Source organism: Lactuca saligna, chromosome 5, assembly GCF_052625555.1.
Source record: "Lactuca saligna cultivar CGN05327 chromosome 5, ASM5262555v1, whole genome shotgun sequence".
Classification (NCBI taxonomy): domain Eukaryota; kingdom Viridiplantae; phylum Streptophyta; class Magnoliopsida; order Asterales; family Asteraceae; genus Lactuca; species Lactuca saligna.
Window position 1 is genome coordinate 296,346,724 of NC_136421.1, and position 26,107 is coordinate 296,372,830.

A 26,107-nucleotide genomic window follows, 5' to 3' on the forward strand; every position below is an offset into this window, starting at 1 on the left:
GAGTTGTTAATGTTTCAATTCCGAGTTATAAATGATTAAGGTATATTAATGCTATTATTAGGTAGAAAGAAAAGCGAGAGGATATTACTAAAGACGGCATTCAGCAAATTCACTAATGAAGAATCCAATCCATTGCTTATTGATATTGAAGATGCAGACAATGAAGGAAACGAACTAGTACAACCTCAGATTAGAAGAGAAGGACAGAAGAAGTTTTCAACACCTAAGAAGAAAACTAAAAATCAAACTATTGGTGATGATGATTATATGAAATTTAAAATTTCAAATATCAATTTGAATCTATAGTGATTATGTGTCTTATTTTTTGGACAGGTGTGGGGGAACGTGTTAATCGCATACCAGCTCATTCAATGCGAAGGGATCTTAAAGTTGTAGTTTTGAGCTCAGATTCAAGTAATGTACTTGTTTAGAAATAAATTTATTTAGAGTTTGATGTTGTAGTTAGTTTTAATAACTTGCTTGTTTTGTATTTATTAATAGAAAAAAACAGGAAACCCAAAGTCAATGTGAAGAAGGTTGATGGAGGAAATTCAAGGTTCTCTAAAGCTAAAAAAAAATATACAGAAAAAAAAAGGTATGAATGATGATTTCATTAAATGTAACTTATATATTAAAGTATCTTCAGTGATGATTATGTTGTCTAATTATTGATAGGTTTCATTGAAAGTTATGACTTGATAGAAGACAGTGGATTAAATAGGGAAAATGAATTGAGAACAAAAAGACGTTTTGATAGATGTAAAACAAAAGGTGATGAAGTTGTTGTTATAAACTCATTTTCAGGTAGTGTTATTTTCTTTAATAAATTTACTATAGCATTGGTATGGTAATTTATTTATAATCATTTATTGTGTTAAATTTGTCTTAACAGGAAATGATAATGTTACTGTCAAGAACCTTGACGAAGATGAAGACTCTGATTTTGAGGCAGACATAACTGTGGTAACAAGGAAAATGAGAAGGCATCATACTTCATTCAAAGATGATGACAAAGAAAATGTGAAGAAATTTAAAAGACAAAGGAATAAAGAAGGAAATGTGTTGAAGCCAAGAAAACATCCTAAAGTTGTAGCAAGTGGTGCAGAGGAAGCTAAGCGAATACAAGTACGGACATCTCCAAATGTTTTGTACAGTTGTATGCATAACCTTAGCAAGGAACAGGAAGCTTATATTTCTTCTATTGGTCTGGGGCATTTGTTGAAGATGAAAGTGGATGGGTGTGCATCAATTATGGGGCATTATATTGTAAGGAATTTTAACGCAGATAGGATGGTACTCAAACTTCATCATGGAGAGATACCAATCAATCGGCAAGTTATTCACGAAATGTTGGGTCTGCCTCTGGGACATGTTACAATAAAGTCTATGCCTTATAGAGAAGTCACAGATGACACGATAACTGTTTGGAGAAAACAATTCGAAGATGAAGATAATATTAGACCAAGGGCAGTTCAACAAGTTATTATGCAGTCAACACATGCGGATTTAATGTTTAAAGTAAACATCTTTGTCCTGTTGTGTAATACATTAGGTCAGTTGATGAGCATGGGCACGTGTGACCTGTCGATGTTATCAAAAGTGACGAAAGATCTGGATCTAAGTGACATTGATTGGTGTGGATATGTTTTTGATTGCCTTAAGGAGAGAAAAAGTGCGTGGAATCCAAACAGCAAAAAAGGATTCTATGTTGGGCCAATTATATTACTGCTGGTAAAATTTGTTTTAAATTAAACTGTCATTCAATATTTGTAGCATTATGTGTGAAGATTCATTAAAGTGTATTTAAGTAAAACATTTTTTATTTGTCTTTGTTGTAGTTGCTATACGTAGAAAGTGTTCGATGCGATTCAGTGAAGATTGTACGATGCAGATCAGCAATATGTTGTTGGAGTGTTGATAAACTACGTGAGCGAGAAAGAGTAGAGTGTAGGACAATTGGTCTGGGTATGGGTGAATTGCAAGATCCATTTCAATTCATCAATGAAGCATCGGGAACTGGTAATGTAGGGCAAGAAAAAGTCAGGTAATATTTTATTGTATTGTACAATGCATATGAAATTTATTATTTGTTTATTTGGTATAGTATAAATTAATTACATTCATAAATTATTGATAGGGAAATGATGCAGGAGATGTAAGGTGTAAGGTAGTAATATAATATAATCATAACTAAATAATAAGTTATTAATACAACAACTAATATTGTGTTGCTTTTCGTAGGGAAATCATGGAGATGATATTTTTAGTGGAAGTGGGGAAAGTGTTGAGGTAGTTAACTACCTATTCACATTTGAATAATGAGTTTCTACAGTATTAATTAATACTAACTGACATATTAATATTTTTATTTGGTTTGTAACATAATTCTATTGTGGTGACCTATTTAGACAACTGTTTCAACAATAAAGGAGATGTACGACATGATATTGCAGCAAAAGAAAGTGTTGGAAGACAAAATAAATGATGATGTCAAGAAATATCCTGATAATCAGTTGGTCAAAGAATGGAAAAACAAAGTAAATGATTTGTTTACTGAAGTTTCTGCATCAGAGGAACCAGAACAATCTCAATGGTGGTATGATAACGAGGCTGAAATTGAACGTACGCTGATTCTAGCTACAACTAACAAATAGTTTGACAACTCCCCATTAGCAAAATGTAGTATTCAAATGTCACAGGAATATGCAGATTTCGCGAATAGATCTGGAACAAAATCTTTTAAGAATACACCACCATCTAAATTGGAAATGCCAATTCCTTTGTCTGTAGTACCATTCAACAAAGATGAACATTGGGTTAGTAGAAGAGGGTACAGGCCTCGCATGAAATCCAAATATCTGAAATCTCCTTACGTTATACGGGCTGTTGATATCATCAAAGGAGTTCCACGGCAGGAAAAACGTGTAGCAGAATGGATATTCTCTCTCCAGGGAGACCCAAAGTAAGTTGCATTTAAAATATTTTTTAAATTACTTACTTTTATTGTTTGCTCATTAAAAATAGTATTATTGTTCACGTCTATTGCAGTGATATAGTTTTCCACACTCTGGATGGGTTTTCTGCACAGAGGTTTCATATGGAAAGTTTTTTTCCAACATGTGAACTATTTGGCCATGTCATTGATTGTTGGAGTCAAGTGTTGAATCTTGATGAAAGTAAGCGTGCACCTGAATCGCCCCTGAGAGTTTATTGCAAGACAGATGTGACGGTATAAGTTAATATTGTTCAATGTTGATTATATTATTTTTTAAATACAAACATATAAAGAAGTTAATGAGTTTTTAAAAATCGATCACAGAATTCGTATCTAGAAAGTGGTTTAACAGAAAGTCAATGTAAAGATAAATTCATTGAGAATTTGGTGCTTTCTATTGAAGATGTGGACGCAAGCCTACGTTTTGTTGGACTGGTAAGAGATATATCTCCACAGTTTACTTACATGTGTATTTATCATTGATCAAATATGAATATTAAATAAAGTGAATACAATTGTAATTAATAAACGTTGCAGCTTTTCCTACCAATCATCCGTTCCTTCCACATTTTCCTTTTTGTGATCAATCTACAACAACCAGAGTTTGTAATCGTTGACAACAGCAAAGTTGATGATCCTGATGGTGAGAGATATGGTCAGTTGCGCCAAATCATTGTAAGTGATTAATAAAAATTACTTTACATACTTAATAAAATTTAATATGTGTTGACAATGTTTTTTTTACATTTTCAGAAAGAGTACATAGTTGATTACTTAAAATCTCAGAATCATCCAAAAGCTGAGAGGTTTTCACATGTGATGCCACATAGACTGGAAATGCCTTGGAGAACAATAAACAACAACATTGATTGTGGTGTGTTTACGATGCGTCACATGGAAACATATATGGGGGGGGGGAGTATGAATGAGTTTAAAGCTGGATTCAAGAACGAGTCTTCTGCACAAGATGATCAACTTGTTAAACTGAGGACAAAGTATTTATACAAAATACTCACTCACGAATATAATGTGCAAAAGGATTATGTGCTGCAAAAGGTTGATGAATTCCACAAGATTCCTTCAAAACAACGTTCTCAAATGTTGGCCATTGCAAAGGAAGAAATTCACAGGAGATTTGATGTTTTAAGTTAATTGTTTTAAAAAAGTAATTTTAGTTATGACTTTAATGGTTTCTTTTGGATGGATTAAAAACAATGCTTTTGTATGCTAAGGATGTTAACTTGGGTTGCTGTACGTACAATACTTACTTTTGGTTTGCTAATTTTAGTAATGGACTAGTGATATTTTAGTATTTATATTTTTACATTAACATTTGAATAATTAAGTTATCTTAGAAAATGATGATTAACATTGATGGTATAGTTTTACTGTATATTCAGTAATGATTCTAACTAACAAACATTTGTCAATATGCTATTTTACTATGAACATACAATCAGAGTTTTTAATAGTTAAAGTGAACATATCTATATTATATAATGATTGTTGGTGGGTTTATATCTTAAAGTAGGTTGTTATTTAAATATTGAATAATAGCATAAACACTTACTTGAAGTATTCCTAACATATTATACTTTAGTTCAACCTACATACTTACTTTTGGTTTGCTAATTTTAGTAATGGACTAGTGATATTTTAGTATTTATATTTTTACATTAACATTTGAATAATTAAGTTATCTTAGAAAATGATGATTAACATTGATGGTATAGTTTTACTGTATATTCAGTAATGATTATAACTAACAAACATTTGTTAATATGCTATTTTACTATGAACATACAATCAAAATTTTTAATAGTTAAAGTGAACATATCTATATTATATAATGATTGTTGGTGGGTTTATATCTTAAAGTATGTTGTTATTTAAATATTGAATAATAACATAAACACTTACTTGAAGTATTCCTAACATATTTTAATTTAAATGCAAATTGTTTTATCTTAAACAGAATAGTATTTAACAATGTTCATATCATCAATATGTTGAAAATAATTAATGTATTTATGATGTTATTCATTATTGACTACACTTAAGGGTTAAAAAGTCAACCATGGTTAACCTTATGACTAAAATTTACCCAAACGCAAACGTAAATCAATATATGATGTATAGCTATTTTAAAAGTTAATCGTACAAACATTTGGTATTAAGATATACTACTAACAGCATACAATAAACTATGAATATTGCTTGGATTGTATATGACTATAGTATATAATGATTGATGGTTTTATAATTTCAAAAAAGCACAAGTATATCTATTGTAAGTGCGAACTGTTTTAATCTAATAAAAGAGGTTTAAATACCAGATATTGTCATTAATCTGTTAGCATTACCAAATGTGGCATTGCTATTATTCATCTATGAATAAAATAAAAACTTCAAAAGTAATGAAAGTGGTTTAAGATAACATAACCTACAAAATCATAGAAACATATTCGTATTCATAAGTGTAATAGAAAAGTAAAATCTAATGGGAAAATGACTGGACAATTTTAAGTTGCTTTTGATTCTCGTGCAAGTCTTACTTTGCAAGTCCTCCAATTATGGTTAACATATTGATTGCAACCTGTGCACATTCTGGTTTTTTTCTTTGCAGCTGCAACGGCTTTCTCAATAGCACTAACCATTCTTTTCTTAGTTCCACTACCTTTGGTACGTATAGATGCAGGTGGATGGATATTTATTTCATCAGGAATGCTGTGTATTCCAAGCATCCGGATAATTTCTTCTTCATCGTTATCAGATGATGTTTGGTTGGAACTGGAAAACTCAATTGCTGCCCGCTTCAACGTACGTGTTTTTTCAACAAACTCCAACAATTTCTCTTTGCTTCTTTTAAAATGATCCAAGCAGTATTCAATATTGTTGTATGCCTCTGTTAAAAGTTTAAAGGTGTCATCTTCTATTTCCATGGCAACATGTTTCATGGCAAACAAATGGCTGGAAATTGCATCCCTTCTCCATCTTCTTAGAATATATTGCTCTGGAATCTCTTCAATATGGTTGTTTTTCAGTACAACAAAAATATGACGACACAAAATACCAGTACGTATGAAGTGATTGCATGAACATTTAACTTCTTTTTCAGGCAACTTTAGTTCAACCTACATTGTATAATAAAAATAATGTATGTTAGTAACTGATTGAAGTAACATATTAGTTGGTGGTTATTGCATAATAATGAAAAAAATATATGTAATTTAAAAATAATTAGATATTATACTTGTATGATGACTAATGAAAAGCATTTAAACGATGAATATAACCTTGCATTTTATCTTCAACTGTTTGCTCTTATCCGTTTGTGTAATCATAATAACTTGCCACCCATCAATCTTTTCAACACTGTCGAGAGAATAGTACCAGGCTGCTTTAAATATTTCCTTTTTGACCTCATAGAAAATCTTTTTTGTGTAAACCACAGCTGCATGTTCTAGTAAGCCACTTGGAAGCGTCATTTCATGCTTTGCATTTTTTGTATCATGTTCTAGTTTCTGTTGAGCATTTCGTTGCTTTCCAATTGCGGTGTCGTAGTTCATCATGAAATAGATAAGCAAATTACCACAGTTAGAGTATTTATTAAAAAATGAGTTCACGCTTTCAGACCTTGAATAGTTTTCATCAGACCGTGGAGTGGCATGTCTTTAAAATAGGTTGGAATCCAAAGATTTCGATCCCTGTACATGTCTTTGAACCATCTTTTGTCCTGTAGTTTGAATTTTCTCATAAGCAGTTTCCACCTTGATTCAAACACTTCAGGCTCGATATAGACATTCCATACAAGCTTTGTAAAACGCTTGCGAAAATCAGTGTTTTTCAAAAAATCGGCTGAAACCTAAAAAAAATAGAAATTTATTAGATTACCTATGAATAAACAATATGTATGCTAATCGTTATTAAAAATATGTAAAACTGTGTAAATCATTGTTGAATAAAAATGTTGCGTGCTAACTTAGGCCAAAATATACACACCTTGGCTTGTAGTTTTTTCATAATGTGCCACATACATAAACGATGATTAGAATTAGGAAATATTGCTTGAACGGCCTGTAGAATTACTGGATCTTGGTATGTTAACACTAATTGAGGGTGTTTCACATGTGCTTTCAAAAAAGCTTCAAGCAACCAACGATAAGATTCTATTGACTCGTTGCTTAACAAACCTGCCCCAATGTTTATTGAACGTTTGTGGTTATCAATGGCTGTAAACGGCACAAAAATCATTCCATACCTGTATAAAAAAGGTAATTAAAAACAAATTCAATATTGATTATGAAGTCAAAAATACATCAATATTCATACTTAAAAAAAAGTGTGTAATGAGTATAAGAGCATACTTATTTGTTCGGAATGTAGCATCAAATGATATCACATCTCCAAACTCCTTGTAATATAACTTATCGGTTTCATCCGCCCAAAACATTGCGTTTAACACACTATCAACAAATTTATACTCAAATGTGTAATTATGAAACTCATCTTTCCTCATGTTCATTTTGTCAACAACCACCTGTGCATCCTTGTCACCTATAATGTTTCCCACCTTCCTTCTGAAATTTTTATAATCAATTGCTTCAGGGCCAACGTTTTCATAACCTCCTTGCAAACTAGCTTGTAACTTGTGTGCCTTTGTTGCACCAATGTTAGACGTTGAAGAACGCACTATAAACTCCTTGTCTTTGTAACTAAGTCGTCGTGCATGTTTGGAATACCGTCTTTCTTCTTTAGTCTCTAGGGGGTGGTTGTGATTCTCTTCAAACTCATATATTTTACAAGCATTAGTTTGCATATGTAACCTTTAAAACTTTATCAATGCCTTGCAGTCCGTAATTTTGAAGTTTGAGTTTCGTTTATTCCTTCCACTCCCCTCAGGATCCAAAGTGTCAGTTGATCTGTTAGGTATTTTACCCATTTTGTTGCACACTACATACCTTTTTTTAATGGTTTTGTCACCAAACCTCGTTACTGTATTTAACCTGACACCAAAACCTGCTTTATCTGCATATAATTTATACATTTCAACCACCTCCTCTAATGATTGATATATAGCATCTACATCTGGCATTAAATCTTTAGGAACAATAGGTTTCCACAACTTGATTTTCCCACCAGGCGAGTCAACAACATTACTATTGAATGATTCCTCTTCAGAATCAGTTCGATTTGTACCTGCTTTTTAAGACAACAAAAAACAATAATGCGACATGCAAAACCTAATATAAATTTCTATGAATTACGTATACATAAACTAAAGAACTTTATAATCATAATAAACGTATGTGAAACAGTAACCAAAGTTGAATTGTTTACATGTTTGAGTCGTATTAACGCATAATCACCAATGATTATCAAACTTAATCAACATTGTATTAAACTTAAGAAAAAATCACCAACGAGGGACTCCTGTACAACGATATGTGATATAAACCATCATTACGTAATTAATACATGCAACGTATATGACTAATCATATACAAATATGTACTCAGTCTTATTCAACATATACAAAAACTCAATAACTATTGAAAAACACGATCTGTAATTACAAGATATTGACATTGTTTTCATTAGTTACCTTCACTAGCATAATCAGAGATTTGATTTCTTCCGTCGAATTGATCATCAGACTTATAGAAATCGTCGTCATCATATTCATTACAGTTGACGTCTTCTTCGCCATATTGATCATCATCTTCTGTATCATCGCTACTGTAATCAAAACAGTCCGGCATCGATATTGACTTGAATCACGAATGGTATACTGCGTTGTTATCTTCAAACGTAAATGATTAACAATATACAACATTCGACTGAAAATCCGATTGCTATACACGAATGGTCCCTGGACATCGTATCTTCAATTCAATATCTCATTGAACGATAACTATGGAATATCCCTTAATTATAGGAAAATATTAATGGATAATATATTGATTATTAATTGTATTATATTAATTAAAAAATAGATTAAATACAAATTTACTTAAATACCCTAATAAAATGATTGGCTGATAATTGTTCTCACATTCTCAACCTTTTAGGCGTTCTCATTTGATCCTACTCCTATATATATATATATATATATATATATATATATATATATATATATATATATATATATATATATATATATATATATATATATATATATATATATATATGGGTAAAGTGAATATACCCAACAACCTTATATAAGCTTAGGTACTTAATTCCATAATAGTACATCGGTTTGTATCATATTTATATTGTAATTGCCTAAGGTTTTTAAACTTTAACCCCATAACTTGATTACTTCCAAAATCTTTGGACTTTCACCAATATCTTTCTTTTACATCACGTCTTTCTATCGAATACCACCTGATGAACTTCATATCCTACTGCTACAAATGAAAGGATGTAGGAGAAATATAATGATGAATTTCTAAAATTTTTTTGAAGTAAATCAAGTTTAGGGATGAAGTTTAAGAACCTTGGATGATTGCAATGAAAATTTAATTCAAAATGACGTAGTTTGATGAGGTTGTTAGGTATATTCAATTTAGCCTATATATATATATATATATATATATATATATATATATATATATATATATATATATATATATATATATATATATATATAAGTGAATATACCCTTAAAGCTTTGGTACTCAAATTCACCATACTACATCGTTTTGTAACATATATATACATTGTAATAGTCCAATATTCTTATAATTCAACTTCTAACATTATTTACTTCCAAGATTTTTATAAATTTCACATTTATCTTCTTTTTATATAATTTTCATTTTCAACTATAATATATATAGTCTACTAGGTGTTTGGCAAAAAGATGTGATGTAAGAGAAAGATAATAGTGAAATTTTGAAAATCCTGAAAACAAATCAAGTTAGAGATTTAAGTTTAAGAAAAATATAATAAATATATCAAACAAAACGATGTACTATGGTGGGTTTGGGTACCTAAGCTTATATACCCTTAAGGGTGTATTCACTTTTCCATATATATATATATATATATATATATATATATATATATATATATATATATATATATATATATATATATATATATATATATAAGCTTAGGTACCCAAACTACTATAGTATTGTTTTGTTTGATATATTCATTATAATGTTATTAAACTTAAACCTTAACTTGATTTACTTTCAAAAATTTCGAAATTTCACTATTGTTTCCTCTTATATTACTTTTTTTTGCCGAACACCTATTAGATTATATATATTAGAGTTGAAACTGAAAATTATGTAAGAGGAAGATAAATGTAAAATTTATAAAAATCTTAGAAGTAAATCAAATTAGAAGTTCTATTATAAGAACATTGGATAATTACGATATATACATATGATACAAAGAACATAGTATGGTGACTTTGAGTACCTAAGCTTATATACCTTTAAGGGTATATTCACTTTTCCCCATATATATATATATATATATATATATATATATATATATATATATATATATATATATATATATATATATATATATATAAGTTCAATAGAAAACCATAATTATTGGTTATTCAAGGAACCAAATCTATTTTTCAATATCTAGAGCTTATTCTTTATCGAAAAAAAATCTAAAAATATCTAAATTCATATATTAACATTGGAAATGTGAAAAATATTTTTCAGATTCACCGTGTGAATCTGGATTCACGTTGTGAATTTTCAAAGATTCACATTGTGAATTTAACGTAAAAAAAATCAAATTTTATATCATTGGAAAAAGGATAAAAATTATGAATTTCAGTATTTTTAGTTTTTTTTTTGATAAAAAATAAATTCTAAAAGTTGAAAAAAAGATTGGTTCCTTGGTTAATTATGGTTCTTTATTGAACTTCACCATATATATATATATATATATATCTATATATATATATATATATATATATATATATATATATATATATATATATATATATATATATATATATATATATATATATAGTTTAATGTGACACGACCTAATTTTGTGAAACTGTTAGATGCAATCCTAGTCATTCATTTGATAGATAAAAAAAAGAACATTTTTAAAATGCAAAATAATTGAAAATTTTTAAAAATTATTTTCGAAATTTATATTTTCCAAAAAAAAAAAACCAAAAAAATTATAAAAAAATATAAAAAAATTCTTATTTTTTTCATTAATCTTGTAGAATAAATAGAATATTCTACGTATCTGAGAAATCTAATATAATATTCTAACATTCTAAAAATCATATTAGAATATTTAAAGTATAATATTCTATTAGAATATTTCAAGTATTTAAAAACAAGCATTAATTTTTTTATTATTTTTAATTTTTTAGGTAATTAAAGTTCCGAAAATTATAACTAAAAAAAGAAATTTTGGATTTTTCTTTCTATTTTTGCACTTTAAAATTATTTTTAGTTTTGGTATCACGGTTTCACAAAATTAGCATGGTCTCAAATAAACCTGAACATATATATATATATATATATATATATATATATATATATATATATATATATATATATATATATATATATATAAACATAAAGGTTCAATACATGTAGTTTTGATCCATATATATCGTAACTAATCACAATATTTCGTTTACTATTCTTACTTAATCACGTGACTTAATAAATGATCGAATTTGTATTCTTTTTCTTCATTGTATCTAAGAATATAAAGCATTAAGATTTATGACAATTTATTCAACCCTACCAAAATTTAACAAATTTTAAATATATCTTATAGAATACAAATAAAAGAAGAACATACAAAACTCAATCAAGGTTTTCTCAAATCATTGGATATAGTTTTTGCAGTTGAAGGACCAAAAGTTTGAATTACATTCGTTAAAAAAAATATTATTAGTTTTCACTTTTCCAATAAACTTCGATGGCTTTCTATAATTCACCTTAATTCAACGGTATTTTATTAAAAAAAAATCAGAGAAAGTGAATTTGGATTTGTTTTGTTTAAAACTAAAGCATTTAAAAGATTTTATACCTAAGCTTAAGTACATAACAGCCATATATTCATTTTTCCATATATATATATATATATATATATATATATATATATATATATATATATATATATATATATATATATATATATACGGTCAATGAAGAACATTTTTTTTATTGCGAGAACAGTTGAGAACAAACATTCTTCTATAATTTACAAGGTTACTAATGTGACCTCGCTATGTTCCTGGACTCGCTCTACTATATTGAATCTCCGGTGGTTTCTGCAAGAGCACAGGAAAGAAGGGCCGTCTGCCGTTTCCCGGGAGGAGGCTTCCGGAAAGATGCTCCGACGATCAAGTTAGATGGTATCTAGGGTTTTTCGGTAAGTAACTGGATGAAGATAGCTTACCTTGTGAGCTCCAGAGCGTACCCTTTTATACCTACCGATTATGTCTTGTCCGTACAAGACAGGATCGCTTTAAGGAGACAGGGTCAGAGGCGCTGATCGGAGAGTCGTGTGCCTTTATCTATTAAAGTGCTCTTATTGGCTCTGGTGATAATGGTCTGATCATGTCTCTTGTCTTCTGACCGTATCTTTTGTCTTAGTGTTGGGAGCATCCTTGTCGGGCGCGAGCCTTTTTTCGGGGCGCCCTGCTCTTAGGGTGCCGATGGGTGCTGAGCCCGTTGGGCTTGGGTCGGCTAGCACGCCCGGTTTCTTGGCCAGGTGTGATTCTCTTGTACTGGCTTTAAGCACATCGTCAACTCCCCCAGTCTGGTAGCCGTAGTGTTGCAACGCTAGTTACAACATTCTGGACTTGATTTCTCCACACGCGTCAGCTTCCTATGTATCCGCCGCTCCGGTTTTAATGACGACGTGACCTCTCATGATGGCTAGTGGCTACGTCATTGTGTCAGATACTTTTGAATGTCCCGCCCTTTCCGTTCTTTTAAGGGCGTCCAAGAATGTTTTCTTTAAACCTACCTTCTTTTCTTCGTCGTTCTCCTTCCTAAGTCTGCTTTCTACTACCTTTCCTTATGGAGAATCTTCCTGACATTCTTCCCTCTACGACTGAGTATCAACAACTTGAAGTCACCTATGGTGTTTCCTTTTTGGAACCCTCCACTGGTTGTTTTATCTCGTCCCCTCCCCCCCCCCTCCCGCGGAAAAATTGGAATTTACTAGAAAACCCTAGATGCTGGTGTTCATCTTCCATTGACTGATTACCAAGAGGAGGTTCTCCAGAAGGATGGTTGCAGTCTTCAGATGCTAACTCTAAACGCTGTAAATAAGGTGGTGGCGTTTGAGATGATCTATCGTGCCAACGGTTACCTCACTGATTACTTTGTGTTCAAGTATTTCTTTAGGTTTTGCCTTACCGACGACAAGTGCACATTCTCAGTTCGATGAGGAGGACTTTCTCTAGTTCCTGATGGTCGAACTCCAAAAAATTGGCAACATAAATGGCTATAGGTGAACGAGGGCTTGGTTGGAAGTGGGCGATACTGTGCGAACACCTTCGCCGACATTACTCCTAAGCGTGTTCCCCATAATCAGAGTGTGGCTGATTTCTTGAAGAATGTCTAGGTGTCCCTTGAAGACTACTCTGAAGCTTTGTTATCTGGTGTAGGGATGATCCCCTCCTGTAGGCGTCGTGGCAAGATGGCGGTTTTCTTCGTCGTCGTCGATGGTAGGTGCTTGTTTTCTTTTTCCTCTTTTGCTTGGGTATGCTTTGCTGAGCCTAAGGCTTTATTTTTTGATACCCTCAGGTGTCGAGTCTCCTTTATCCATGGATGAGGTCCTGGGAAAGCATTGTCGAGGGAAGTCGGAGTGTCGTGAGGTGGATATGGTCAAGTGCCTTCATCCACCTCGCCAGATAGACCAGATTGCCTTAACCGATGCTTCACCCATTCCTCCGGTGGCTGGGGGTGGTTCGTCGCCGTCTGAGGTGAATCCTCTAGTTGCTCGTCCTATCTCAGCCATTATACTGTTGGGTGGTGTTCGTTCCTCTTCTGCAGAGAGTAGCGAGGATAACAAGGATGGTATCATCTCTGACGTTCGGCGCATGCAAGCCAAGAGGAAGACCGTGTTAGCTATGGATGAGCCAGTCACTGGCACACCAAACATTGCCAAGCGGGTTCAGACCAGGTGCAGTTTCTCCCGTCTCTTGAACTGTATTGCCTCGACGCCGGAGAGTGTTGTTGTAATCCATGATGACAACGTTCAACAGTCTGAAGGGATCAGCGGGGTGCATAATCAGCCCATTGTTCCTATTGCCGTTGTTTCTTCTGCTCCTGTTCAAACTGTTTCCTCTGCTCCTGTTAAGTTTTCTCCCTCAAAAGGCTTTGACGAGTCAGACCGGACTCCTGCTTGCCCCGATGGGGCTGTTGGTGAAAGTTCCTCCCAGCCTTCCATAATCGTTCCCACCTAGAATTTTCATAACGAGTTCCGCCTCTCTGTTCGCGCTAATGCTGTTGAGTTTTCCCGTCACGCTTTCCCCCGGCTGTCATTACGGATATGGAGGCCATGGGTAGGCCTGCACTTTCTCATAACATGTCATATGCTGTCACACAGGCAATGTTTTATCTTACTGCAAGTGCGTGACGTATTCAATCCCTTGTGGAAATAGAGGTTGCACATGCAGGATTTAGCTCTCCTATATCTGAGTTGGAGCGTCGTGTCCTTAAGCATGGTGATGATCTTCAACACTTCGAACAGAAGTATCAGCTTCTTTTTTCCGAAAAAACCATCGTGGAAGATTCCATATCCGCTTTGGAGGCAAAGGTTGATTCTCTCACCCAGATTAATGAGGGTCTGATGATCCAAGTTGAGAGCCTCGAACGCGATGCTGTTGATCGTGACCGGGTGACTACTGCTTTGCAAGTGAATGCTGATGCGACGCACCGTGGTTTGGACTGGCTGGTACGGGTGGGACTTGTGCAGGTTGTTGACAAGCTAATCGAGCATCCAGACTTCACGAATGTCATGAGTCTCATTCGAAACTCTGCTTTTGTTGCTGGGATTGAGTCTATTCATAATGCATCGGCAAGCACCGGGTTAGGGGATATTGTTACTGGCGCCCCTTCCTCTGGCCCTGTTATGAGTGTGAATGAGGCTCTCCTGTCTTTTGCCAGCATGGATCATGCATCGCTTTTGGGTTTTGGAGACTTGGACATCCAACGGATTCGAGAGCTCCGTGCCTTTTCCGGATCTGAAGGCACTCCTGAGGGTGTGGTAGACAATGAGGAGGAGATTGTGCAGCTGGGTGAAAACACTATTGGTGCGAGTGACTGTGATGCTGAAGGTGTTGGCAGTGGTATTGTTGGTAATGTTGATGCAGGTGGTGGTGAGAATGACGATGGATATGATGGGGGCGTGGATCCGACTAGCGAGGCAATTGTTGTTTTTGGTGAGGCTGGCAGTGGAAATGGAAATGGTGATGGTGAAGGTGCTCCTGCATCATGTGCTACCCCTCAAGGGGTGTGAAGATTTTCTATTTTCCTTTGAAGTGTTTGTTTTTGTTATTTTGTCGTAGATCTGACCGGTCGTTTGGTTTTGACATTCTGTTGTAAGACTTGGACTCCTTATGCATTATTGTTATGAAGTGTGTGGATTTGATGTGTTAATCCTTTGATTGCATATATTGGGATTGACGTTTAGTACTATAAGTATTTGATGCACTAAGCAATCGATTGCGTTGTCAATTTTAATACATTGAGTATTTTGATCCACTAAGCATTTGATTGCGTTAATATGAAATTTAATACACTAAATATTAGGATTTGATGCACTAAGCATTTGATGGCGTTAGTATGAAATTTAATACACTAAGTTTTAGGATTTGATGCACCAAGCATTCAACTTCATGTATTGATTATGAACTTTAATACATTGAGTATTAAAATTGTGATGCATTAAGCATAAGGTTCCATACACTAAGTACTAGAACTTGGTACACTAAGTACAACATTCAACAGTGCTAGGTAACTAAGTCTGCTGCTTTCGATATGTTGAAATCATGTGCGCAAATCTTGGTGGATGTTGATCATTTCAAAAGAAGAACTTTCTTAAGTTCCTTGCATTCCAAGTTCTTGGTATTTGCCTTCCTTCCATTGTTTCTAGAGTATATGCCCTATTCTGATTTGCTTCCATGACTTTGTACGGGCCTTCCCATATCTGGCCCAACTTGCCTTGAGGCTGAGCTCTGCTCGCTTTGTTTCTTCTCAGTACAAATTCTCCTACTCTAAATGCTTTCTCTTTCACCCTCTGATTATAGTATTTTTTTGTTGCTTGCTTGTAGGCGGCCAGTCGTATTTTGACATTTCTCCTCGCTCTTCGAGAATGTCTAGATTTAATCTCAGGTCTTGAGAGTTAGCCTCTTCGTTAGTATTGGTTGTTCTCAACGTGACTATCATTATTTCCATGGGAAGCATCGCCTTTGCTCCGTATGTTAAGTTGAACGTGGTTTCCCGCGTGCTTGTCTGCGGAGTGGTTCTATATGACCACCGCACCATCAGTATCTCTTCGGTCCAATTTCCTTTAGCCTTCCCCAACCATTTCTTGATCCCATTTACAATGGTTCGATTGGATACCTCCGTTTTCCCATTCGCCTGTGGGTGCGCTACTAACGTGAATCGTTGGCTGATTCCTTTACTAACGCACCATTCTCTGAACGGGTTTTCAGGAAATTGAAGACCGTTGTCACTGATGAGTATCTTGGGTGTACCAAATCTAGTCATAATGTTTTTCCACACAAATTTTATCATCTGCCTCCCGGATATGCACGCCAATGGTTCCACCTCGATCCACTTTGTGAAATAATCCACAACAACCACCATGTATTTCAGCCTTTCGGGTGCCTCCGGGATGGCCCAACAATGTGTATTGCCCATTGAATAAATGGACATGGGCTAGAAATTTTGGATAGCGGTGTCATGGGATTTTCTTGAACCGGGGAAAACGCTTGACATTCCCCACATCTCTTGGTTAACTCTGCTGCATCTTGATATGCAGTGGGCTAATATATTCCCATCCGGAGCACCTTCCCTGTTAAGGTGTGTTCCCCTGCTTGGCCCGCACGGGCTTCCTGAAGTGCCTCCTTTCCTTTGGTGCTATCTACGCACCTAATCCACAATTTCTTGAATCCTTTTAGAAATAATTCCCCATTTATTAGTGCGTACGAGGGAGCTTTTATGCTCTCGGGAAGCTCTTTCCTTTATACCAGAAGGAAGATGGTCGAGGAGATCAGTAGCTAGAAAGCTCCTTTGGGAGAGCAAGGTAGCCAAAAGTCTATTAAAAGTACATCACTATTAAGTCGACTACAGTAGTATCATGAGCATGTAACTACATCCCGGAACCAAGGAGAAGAATACTCTGTAGTAGCAGCAGCAGTGTCCGAGCATCAGTCATCTCTTCCTGGCTTCATCGTGATTAACCGGTAGAACACCTTGTTGTAAATATTCAACCAATGGGGTCATCCACGTGGGTTCGGCGGTTGCGAGGGTACTAACTTGTCGTTCGTCTATGCTCCATTCTCTAAGCACCTCTACCAGGACCTTTTTTTTAATAAGTGATCAAAGCATGTCGACTCTAATTTGCTTAGAGCATCTGCTCTCCTATTCTCGCTTCTCGGTATTTGCTTGATCGTGAACCCCTTGAAAGATTTAATGAGTTTTCTCACCATCTTTACATATCTCTCCATCCTTTGATCCCTCGCTTCAAAACTCCCATTGACTTGATTTTCTGCCAACCTCGAATCTGTTAGGGTCGTAAAAACTTCTGCCCTCATCTGCTTGGCTAGGCGTAGCCCAACGAGCAAAGCTTCGTACTCCGCCTCATTGTTCGAGGTGTGGAAATCGAATCGAAGGGAGTAAGTGACTTCTTCTCCCTTCGGGATGGTCAAAATTAGGCCCGATCCCGAGCCCTCTCTGCTGGATGCTCCATCGGTGTATAATGTCCAACCCCGACTGCTTTCTCGGACTTCTTTCACCTCCCAGATTCCTTCTTTAGCTACGTCTCCCTCTCCCAGGAACTCGAGCAGGAAATCTACCAACGCCTGCCCCTTGAAGCTTGTTCTTGGGCGATCTTTGATGTCGTGTTCTCCAAGCTCTATCACCCATTTTGCGAGTCGACCCGATGTTTCTGGCTTGAGTAATATTTGTTTAATCGGGCAATTCATTAGGATTTCAATCTGGTGCACCTGAAAATAACGCCTCAAATGTCACACAGTGTAAATGAGTGCCAGAACTAGCTTATCTAAAGTTGGGTAATTGACTTCGGGTCCTTGTAACGCCCGACTGATGAAATTCACTGGCTTTTGTTCCCCTTCTCTTTCTATAACTAGCACGGAGGATACGGCTTCACTCGAGGTCGAGAGGTACATTTGCAGCGTTTCGCCCGTGATGGGGCTAGCCAACCAGGGCAACTTGTATAGAGCTTACTTAATCTTCTGGAGTGCTGATTATGCCGCCGTTGTGCATTGGAAGTTGCTTTTCTTGATAGCGGATTTATAGATGAACCTGCTGATTGCTATAAGTTTTCCATTCAAACCCTATGCGTCCTTGAGGGTGCTTGGGGTTGGTGTTTCCATAAACTCATCTACCTTAGTTGGGTTGGGCTGGATGCCTTGTCTGGTAACATAGTATCCTAGGAATTGCCCTAATTCTACCCCGAACATACATTTGGCCACGTTTAGTTTCATCTTGACCTTTTCTAATGTGGTGAAGGTTTCTTCGACGTCTCGCAACATTCTACCCTCATCCGGACTCTTAATAACAATGTCGTCGACATATACTTCGATGTTTCTTCCAATTTGATTGAAAAATATCGAGTCGACCAATTGCTGGTATGTGGCCCCCACATTCTTTAATCCAAACGGCATTTTGGTGTAACAAAAAGTGCCATGGTCCGTATAGAAAGCTATCTTTTCCTCATCCTCCCTACTCATCAAAATCTGGTAGTACCCTTTATAGGCGTCTAAGAAGCACTTCAGCTTGAAACCCTATAGCAACTCGTATTTCTGGTCGATTTTTTGGAGTGGATAGCAATCTTTGGGACATGCCTTGTTTAGATCAGAATAGTCGATGCCCATACGCCATGACCCGTCATGTTTTCGCACCATGATAGGATTGGCGATCCAGGTTGGGAATATCAATTCCCTCAAGATTTCGACCTCTGTTAACTTGTCTACTTCTTTATTGATCGCCCTGTTACTGTCTCCCCTTGGACCCTCTTCTTCTGCTTGATTTCTTTCGTCCCCATATTGATCACGAGCTTAGGCTCTATGACCTTTCTATCCACACCCACCGTATCCTTGGGGGTCCATGTGAATACATGTTTATATCGTCTGAGTAAGTTGATCAATGCTTGCCTGGTGTGGTCTGGGAGACCGCAACCAATGGTGATCGGCTGGTCGGGATACTCCTCATTGATAACTTTCTTTTCTTTTGTAGACTCAGCTCGTGCTTTTTTGGTCTCCCTTGCTATCTCCGCCGGCTGCATGACTGTAAAATATTGCAATTCTTTTGGTGGTGTGGTGAGAATCATGGCAGGGCCGTCAGCTATGCTAAACTTCATAATCCCATGCATCGTCGAGGGGACCTCCCCTAATTTGAGTAGGGTCATTCTTCCCAAGATGATGTTGTGCTCCGTTGGGTGCCGAATTACGACGAAGTCAATCAAGACTGTTTCCTTTCATTGTTTGTCATGGCTGGTCAACGTGAGGGGCAAGTAAATTGTGCCACTCAGCCATAAGTTGTGCCTGGTGAATCCGACTAACTTCCCAGTTGTAAGCCTTAGGCTATCTTTCCAACTATCCGGAAGAAGTCAAAAACAGTGCTCGTAGATTGTGTCTGCTGAGCTCTCCGTGTCAACATACACTCTGTGTATGACCACGTTCTTAATGGAGGCTTGAATTATGAGCGGGTTATCGCCCCTCTAACCGTCCGGCCTAAGGTCTTGTGTTGAGAACGTGAGCGCCCTTGTTGCGGCTGCAGGGCTGCCATGATCGGTTGGTCGTTCATGTCTGCTCCTCTTGCTTTGTATCATGAATATCTCTTTGGTCTGATCACCTTCTCACGGCGTGCCCTTGGCATTTTCAGCATCGAACTTAGCACACAAACTCCAAGCTATTTATATCAGATCCCCTTTGAGTTGCTTCTCCTCCATCTCTTTCTTGAGAACTGAGCAATTACTGATATCGTGCGTTCTGCTTTTACGATACTCACAATACCGACGCTTTGGCGTTTTTGTTGGTTGCTGCTTTTCTGCGACCACATACACGTCTAGTCGATGGCTTAGCCTATCCTCCCTGACTAATGGCCTGAAACATCCCTGGGGTCTTCTCCCTCGCCCAAAGTGTCGACTTCCCCCTTGAACCTCCGTGTGGGTTGGGTTGTGACGTTTGGTCATCATGGCGTTTAGATATGCTTGCTTCTTCGCCTCACCTTCTTCCTGTCTCAAGTATCGCTCCACCTTTTCCTTTAGTTCAGCTCTCGTCTGAGGTTTCTTGCCCATAAGTTATTGGGACAAAGGGCCTAGTAAGAGTCCCCATGTGAAGGCTCCAACTATAAGCCCTCGTCGTGTCCGGGCACATTTAGTGTGGCATTTATGAACCTTGTGAAGTACTCCCTTACACTTTCGCCTTCCTTTTTCTTGCATCCTATGATAGAGTGAGAATTCCTTTTGTACTTCCTCTGGTGCATGAAGTTGGTGAGGAACAAATACTTGAGTTGTGCGAAGTTGTAGATGCTGCCTAGATGAAGTGTCTTGAACCATGTTCCTGCGTTTCCGTCGAGGGTTGTTAGGAAATACGTGCACCAAAACCTCTCGTCTAGCTTCAACGATGTCATTGTTCACTCATACAAATTGATGTGGTTGTTTGGGTTGGTAGTGCCATTATAAGTTTTAATATTAGGGAGTTTGGTTGTATTTGGTATTTTATAGTCCAATAATTCCTTAGCAAATGGGGATGTGACACTTCGTGACAAGCAATCTTGGTTTGGGATGCTGAATCGTCCCTGTGAGCTGGGATGAGGAGGAAGACTGCATGGCTGCATTCCTGGATGGCTACATAGTGCTTGGTAGCCTGGACTCGGGCTGTAAAAGGGTTGTTTCTGGATCGAGAGTGCGGTGGGAGAGATTGGAAATTGGTGTTGTATCGTCGATATGAAGATTTGTGGCATTTGGGGTATCAAGGGTTTCATTGTCGTTGTTTGGATGGTTATCAACATCTGAAAAGGTGTAACTAGAGGTACCATCACATGTGTTGATTGCTGGACTGAGGGTTGTGTGGCAATAGTAGTGGTGGCTCCCGGGGATACGGATGGAGGTGTAGATGGTTGGTGATTCCCCGTTGGTGCTACGGTTACCACAGAGCTTCCTTCACCCACGATGTGCCTAGTCGCCACTGTCGGTGGTGGTGTTTCGTCCAACGATGCCATGGACCGTATAGGACCTGTTTGAGCTCTTCCGTGTCCATCGTTTCCATCGGATGCCATCAATTTCACTGACTTGTGCTTTTAGTTTTGCTCTTCGTCACACAAAACGGATGGTACCAAATGATGTGACCTCGCTGTGTTCCTGGACTCACTCTACTCTATTGAATCTCTGGTGGTTTCTGCAAGATCACAAGAAAGAAGGGTCGTCAGCCGTTTCCCGAGAGGAGGCTCCCGGAAAGACGCTCTGACGGTCAAGGTAGATGGTATTTCGGGTTTTTTGGTGAGTAACTGGAAGAAGATAGCTTACCTTGTGAGCTCCAGAGCATACCCTTTTATACCTAGCGACCATGTCCTATCCGTAAAATACATGATCTCTTTAAGGAGACAGGACCGTGCGCCTGTATCTATTAGAGCGCTCTTATTGGCTCTGGAGATAATGGTTTGATCCTGCCTCTTATCTCCTGACCGTGTCATTTTTCTTGGTGTTGGGAGCGTCCCTGGCGGGCACGAGCCCAATGCGCTTGGTTCAGCTAGCATGCCCGGTTTCTTGGCCAGGTGCGATTCTCTCGTGCTGGCTTAGGCACGTCATTAGTAATATTTTTGTAATCAAATAAAAAACTATAAAATAATATTCACAAAAATCAAAAGATAGTTAAAAAAACTTAAAAAACCCAGTAACCTACACCACTCACCACCCACTCAACACCATCCACAGCCACTACCTATCACCCATCACCACCACCTACAACCCATCAACCACCAACAAACACCACCCATCACCAGTACCAACCACCCATCACCACAACCAACAACCCACTATCACCACCCATCACAACCACTCACTGTCATCACCACCACCAACCACCCACCAATCACTACCACCACCTATTACCACCATCCTCCACCACCACCCTACCCATCACCCACCAAAACCACCATTACTACCCACCACCACCACCACCAACAACAACAACAACAACAAGGATTCCTTTAGCCCAATGCCTCTTCCATGCTGCAAGTGATCAACCCTACTTAGGCTGTTTGTAAGGGGATATGCTGGGTTGTCCTGTAACGATATCCTATTAACCACGAGGTGTCCTTCTTCTACATGATGTCTTATGAAGTGGTACTTTTTGTCGATATGCATGGATATACCATGATCTCTCGGTTCCTTGGTTAAGGCAACCGCCCCTTCATTATCGCAGAAAAATTCTATGGGCCCCTTTATGGATGGCATAACTCCAAGGTCTCCGATGAAGTTCTTCAACCATATCGCCTCTTTCGATGCTAATGTTCGCTGAAATGTAATCTGATTCACATGTTGAATCAGCCACAGTCCCCGGCTTGGAACTTTTCCAAGTTATTGCTCCTCCATTAAGGGTAAACACCTAACCCGAATGAGAACGCATATTATCTCTTTCTGTCTGAAACCTGGCATCATAATATCCTGTCACTCTTAAGTCATCACTCCCATCGAGGGTAAGGATCAAATCCTTAGTCCTCAGTAGGTACTTAAGAATGTTCTTAACTGCAGTTTAGTGAGCTCTACCAGGATTTCCTTGATATCTACTAACCATGCTCAAAGCAAAGGCCACATCAGGGTGAGTACAAGTCGTAGCATACATGATTGAGCCAACCGCAGAAGTATATAGTACTCAGATTATTTTAGCTATCTCAGCCTTTATACTCGGGCTCTGAGCCTTATTCAGTTTGACATTGCTTTGGATCGGTAAATCACCTTTCTTGGAATTCTGCATGTTGAACCTCTTCAACACCTTGTGCAAGTAGGTACTCTGACTAAGTCCAATTAGTCTTTTACTCCTATCTCTCAATATCCTTATCCCTAGGATATAGGTAGCTTCTCCAAGGTGCTTCATATCGAAACACTTCCCAAGCCAGGATTTAATCTCCTGCAAAGATGGGATGTCATTTCCTATGAGTAGTATGTCATCCACATAAAGTAACAAAGAGCTAACTATACTCCCACTAGCTCTAACATATACACAGGACTCATCCTCGCTTCTTGGAAAACCAAACTCTTTGACTTTCTCATCAAAACAAAGATTCCGACTACGAGATGCTTGTTTCAATCCATGTATGGATTTGTCAAGCTTGCACACTCTGTTTGGGTACCTTGTCCAAGTAGGTACTTTGACTAAGTCCTATTAGTCTCTTACTCCTGTCTCTCAATATCCTTATCCCTAAGATATAGGCAGCTTCTCCAAGATCCTTCATAACAAAACACTTCTCAAGCCATGACTTAACCTCCAGTAAGTTTGGGACATCATTTCCTGTGAGCAGTATGTCATCCACATACAACACGAGTGAGCTAACCACACTCCCACTAGCCTTGATATAAACACATGACTCATCTTGGCTTCTTGAAAATCCAAACTCATTGACTTTCTCATCGAAACAAAGATTCCAACAATGAGATGCTTGTTTCAATCCATAAATGCATTTTTCAAGCTTGCACACTCTATCAGGGTACCTTGTCCAAGTAGGTACTTTGACTAAGTCCTATTAGTTTCAATCCATAAAAGATCTCTCAAGCTTACACACTCTATTAGGGTACTTAGCATTGACAAAACCCTCTAGCTGACTCATGAAAGCGGTTTTGACATCCATCTGCCATATTTCATAGTTATGAAATGCAAATATGTCTAACATAACCCTTATAAATTATTCTTCGTTATTAGTGAGAAGGTCTCATCATAGTCAACTCCCTGAGTTTGAGTAAAGCCCTTCAAAACCAATCGCGCCTTATATGTGTGTACTTTCCCATCCATGCTGGTCTTCTTTTTGAAGATCCATTTGCACCAAACTTTCTTTGGACCCGGAACATTGTCAACCAAGTTCCAAACTTGATTGTCATACATGGACTGAATATCGTTGTCCATAGCCTCTTTGCATTTTGCAGACTCAGGGTCTGCCATGGCTTCCTTGTAGATTTTAGGTTAATCCAGATTTATTAATGTACTATCACTGATAAATGTATCACCTTCAGCTGTTATATGAAAACCATATGACACAGGTGGAACACTAACTCTGTTGGTACGCTGCAGAGGTACAGTCCTGACAATTGGTTCAACAGGTATTTCCTCCTCGGGTTGATCGCTAGTGTTTGAGGTTCTTTCACCGCTTGACTCTTGAGGCTCTTCAAGGTCAATTTTCCTCCCATTGCCCCCTTGGAATATGAGTTCTCTCTCGTGAAAGACCCCTTACTTCGCAATGAATACAACATTGTCACTCGGTCGATAAAAGAGATATCCAAATGATTTTTGTGGGTAGCCGATGAAAATACATCGCTCACTCCGAGGTTCGAGATTGTCGTGAGTCTCACATATCACGAAAGACTTGCAACCCCAAACTTTGATGTAATCCAGCGAGGGAACTTTCCCTGTCCACATCTCGTGAGGTGTTTGGAAACCTTCTTAGTAGGGACTAAATTAAGGATATGGGTGGCAGTCTCTAAGGCATACCCCCAAAATAAGATAGGTAATGAAGCTTGACTCATCGTAGAACAAACCATGTCCAACAAGGTTCGATTGCACCTCTCAGCCACACCATTCAGCTGTGGTGTCCTAGGAGGCGTCAATTGTGAAAAATTCCACATTCCATAAGATAGTCGTGGAACTCGATACTAAGATACTCTCCTCATCGATCGGATCGCAACACCTTTATCTTCCAATCTAGTTGATTCTCTATTTCTAACTTAAACTCTTTGAACTTTTCAAAGGTTTCTAACTTATGCTTTATTAAGTATATATAGCCATACCTACTGTAATCATCAGTAAAAGTCACATAGAAGCTGTTAGCATCCCTTATGGAAAATATAAAGGATCCACACACATCAGTGTGTATGAGATCCAACAAACCCTCACCCCTTTCATAAGTACCAGTGAAGGTTGATTTGGTCATCTTTCTAAGTAAACAAGATTCGCAAGTGTCATCCGATTTCAGGTCGAATGACTCCAAGACTCCATCCTTTTCAAGTTGGCCTATGCGCTTCTTGTTGATATATCCAAGATGACAATGACACAAGCATACCTTATCCATATCATTGGATGAATTAATATGTAACACATTATTTCCTAAGTTATCTATAACCACCACAGTTTCATATATACCATTGCAAGGTAATGCTTCAAAATAAAAACCAATATTATAATAAGCATAAATACCACCATTCTCATTATTAAAAGAAAAGGTAAAACCTTTTTATACAAACTGTGAAAGGAAATAATAATTCTCGCCATATCGGCTGAGAAACAACACTTATTCAAATCTAAATTTAAACCATTACTAAGAAATAAAGAATAGACTCCAATCTTGGTCACATACGACGCTTTCCTATTTCCCATGATTAAGTTTATCTTCTCGTGCTCTACATCCCTACTTCTTTTTAGTCCCTGCAAATCAGAACAAATGTGAAATCCACAACCTGTATCAAGGACCCAAGAGTTAGCATGTGATGAGTTATTATATTGAATAGTGTAAATACCTGCAAAGGAGGGCTTGCTCTTCCCATCCTTTATGTCCTGCAAATACTTGGGGCAGCTTTGTTTCCAGTGCCCCTTTTCATGGCAATGGAAGCTATCTGCTTCCTTTGGATTGGTAGAGGGTATAGAAGAACCAACTTTGGTTCCACTAGAAGAAGATCCATCTCGGG

The 26,107-nt window shown here is 37.2% G+C and overlaps 3 protein-coding genes across 3 annotated transcripts; all 3 read right to left on the reverse strand.

The window, feature by feature from the left end:
- Nucleotides 1-5,517: 5,517 nt before the first annotated feature.
- LOC145046907 (protein FAR1-RELATED SEQUENCE 3-like) lies at nt 5,518-6,564 on the reverse strand. Its single transcript, XM_078995171.1, has 2 exons — nt 6,292-6,564; nt 5,518-6,129 (listed from the first exon to the last, which is right to left on the reverse strand). The coding sequence occupies exons 1-2, from the start codon at nt 6,562-6,564 to the stop codon at nt 5,518-5,520; spliced, it is 885 nt and encodes a 294-aa protein (XP_078851297.1).
- A 53-nt stretch (nt 6,565-6,617) lies between these two features.
- Nucleotides 6,618-8,757, reverse strand: LOC145046908 (protein FAR1-RELATED SEQUENCE 5-like). Its single transcript, XM_078995172.1, has 5 exons — nt 8,601-8,757; nt 7,957-8,194; nt 7,363-7,821; nt 6,998-7,256; nt 6,618-6,860 (listed from the first exon to the last, which is right to left on the reverse strand). Exons 1-5 carry the CDS (start codon nt 8,755-8,757, stop codon nt 6,618-6,620), a joined length of 1,356 nt encoding a protein of 451 aa, XP_078851298.1.
- A 7,500-nt stretch (nt 8,758-16,257) lies between these two features.
- LOC145046909 (uncharacterized) lies at nt 16,258-16,890 on the reverse strand. The gene has a single exon (XM_078995173.1). It carries the CDS (start codon nt 16,888-16,890, stop codon nt 16,258-16,260), a length of 633 nt encoding a protein of 210 aa, XP_078851299.1.
- Nucleotides 16,891-26,107: the final 9,217 nt, after the last annotated feature.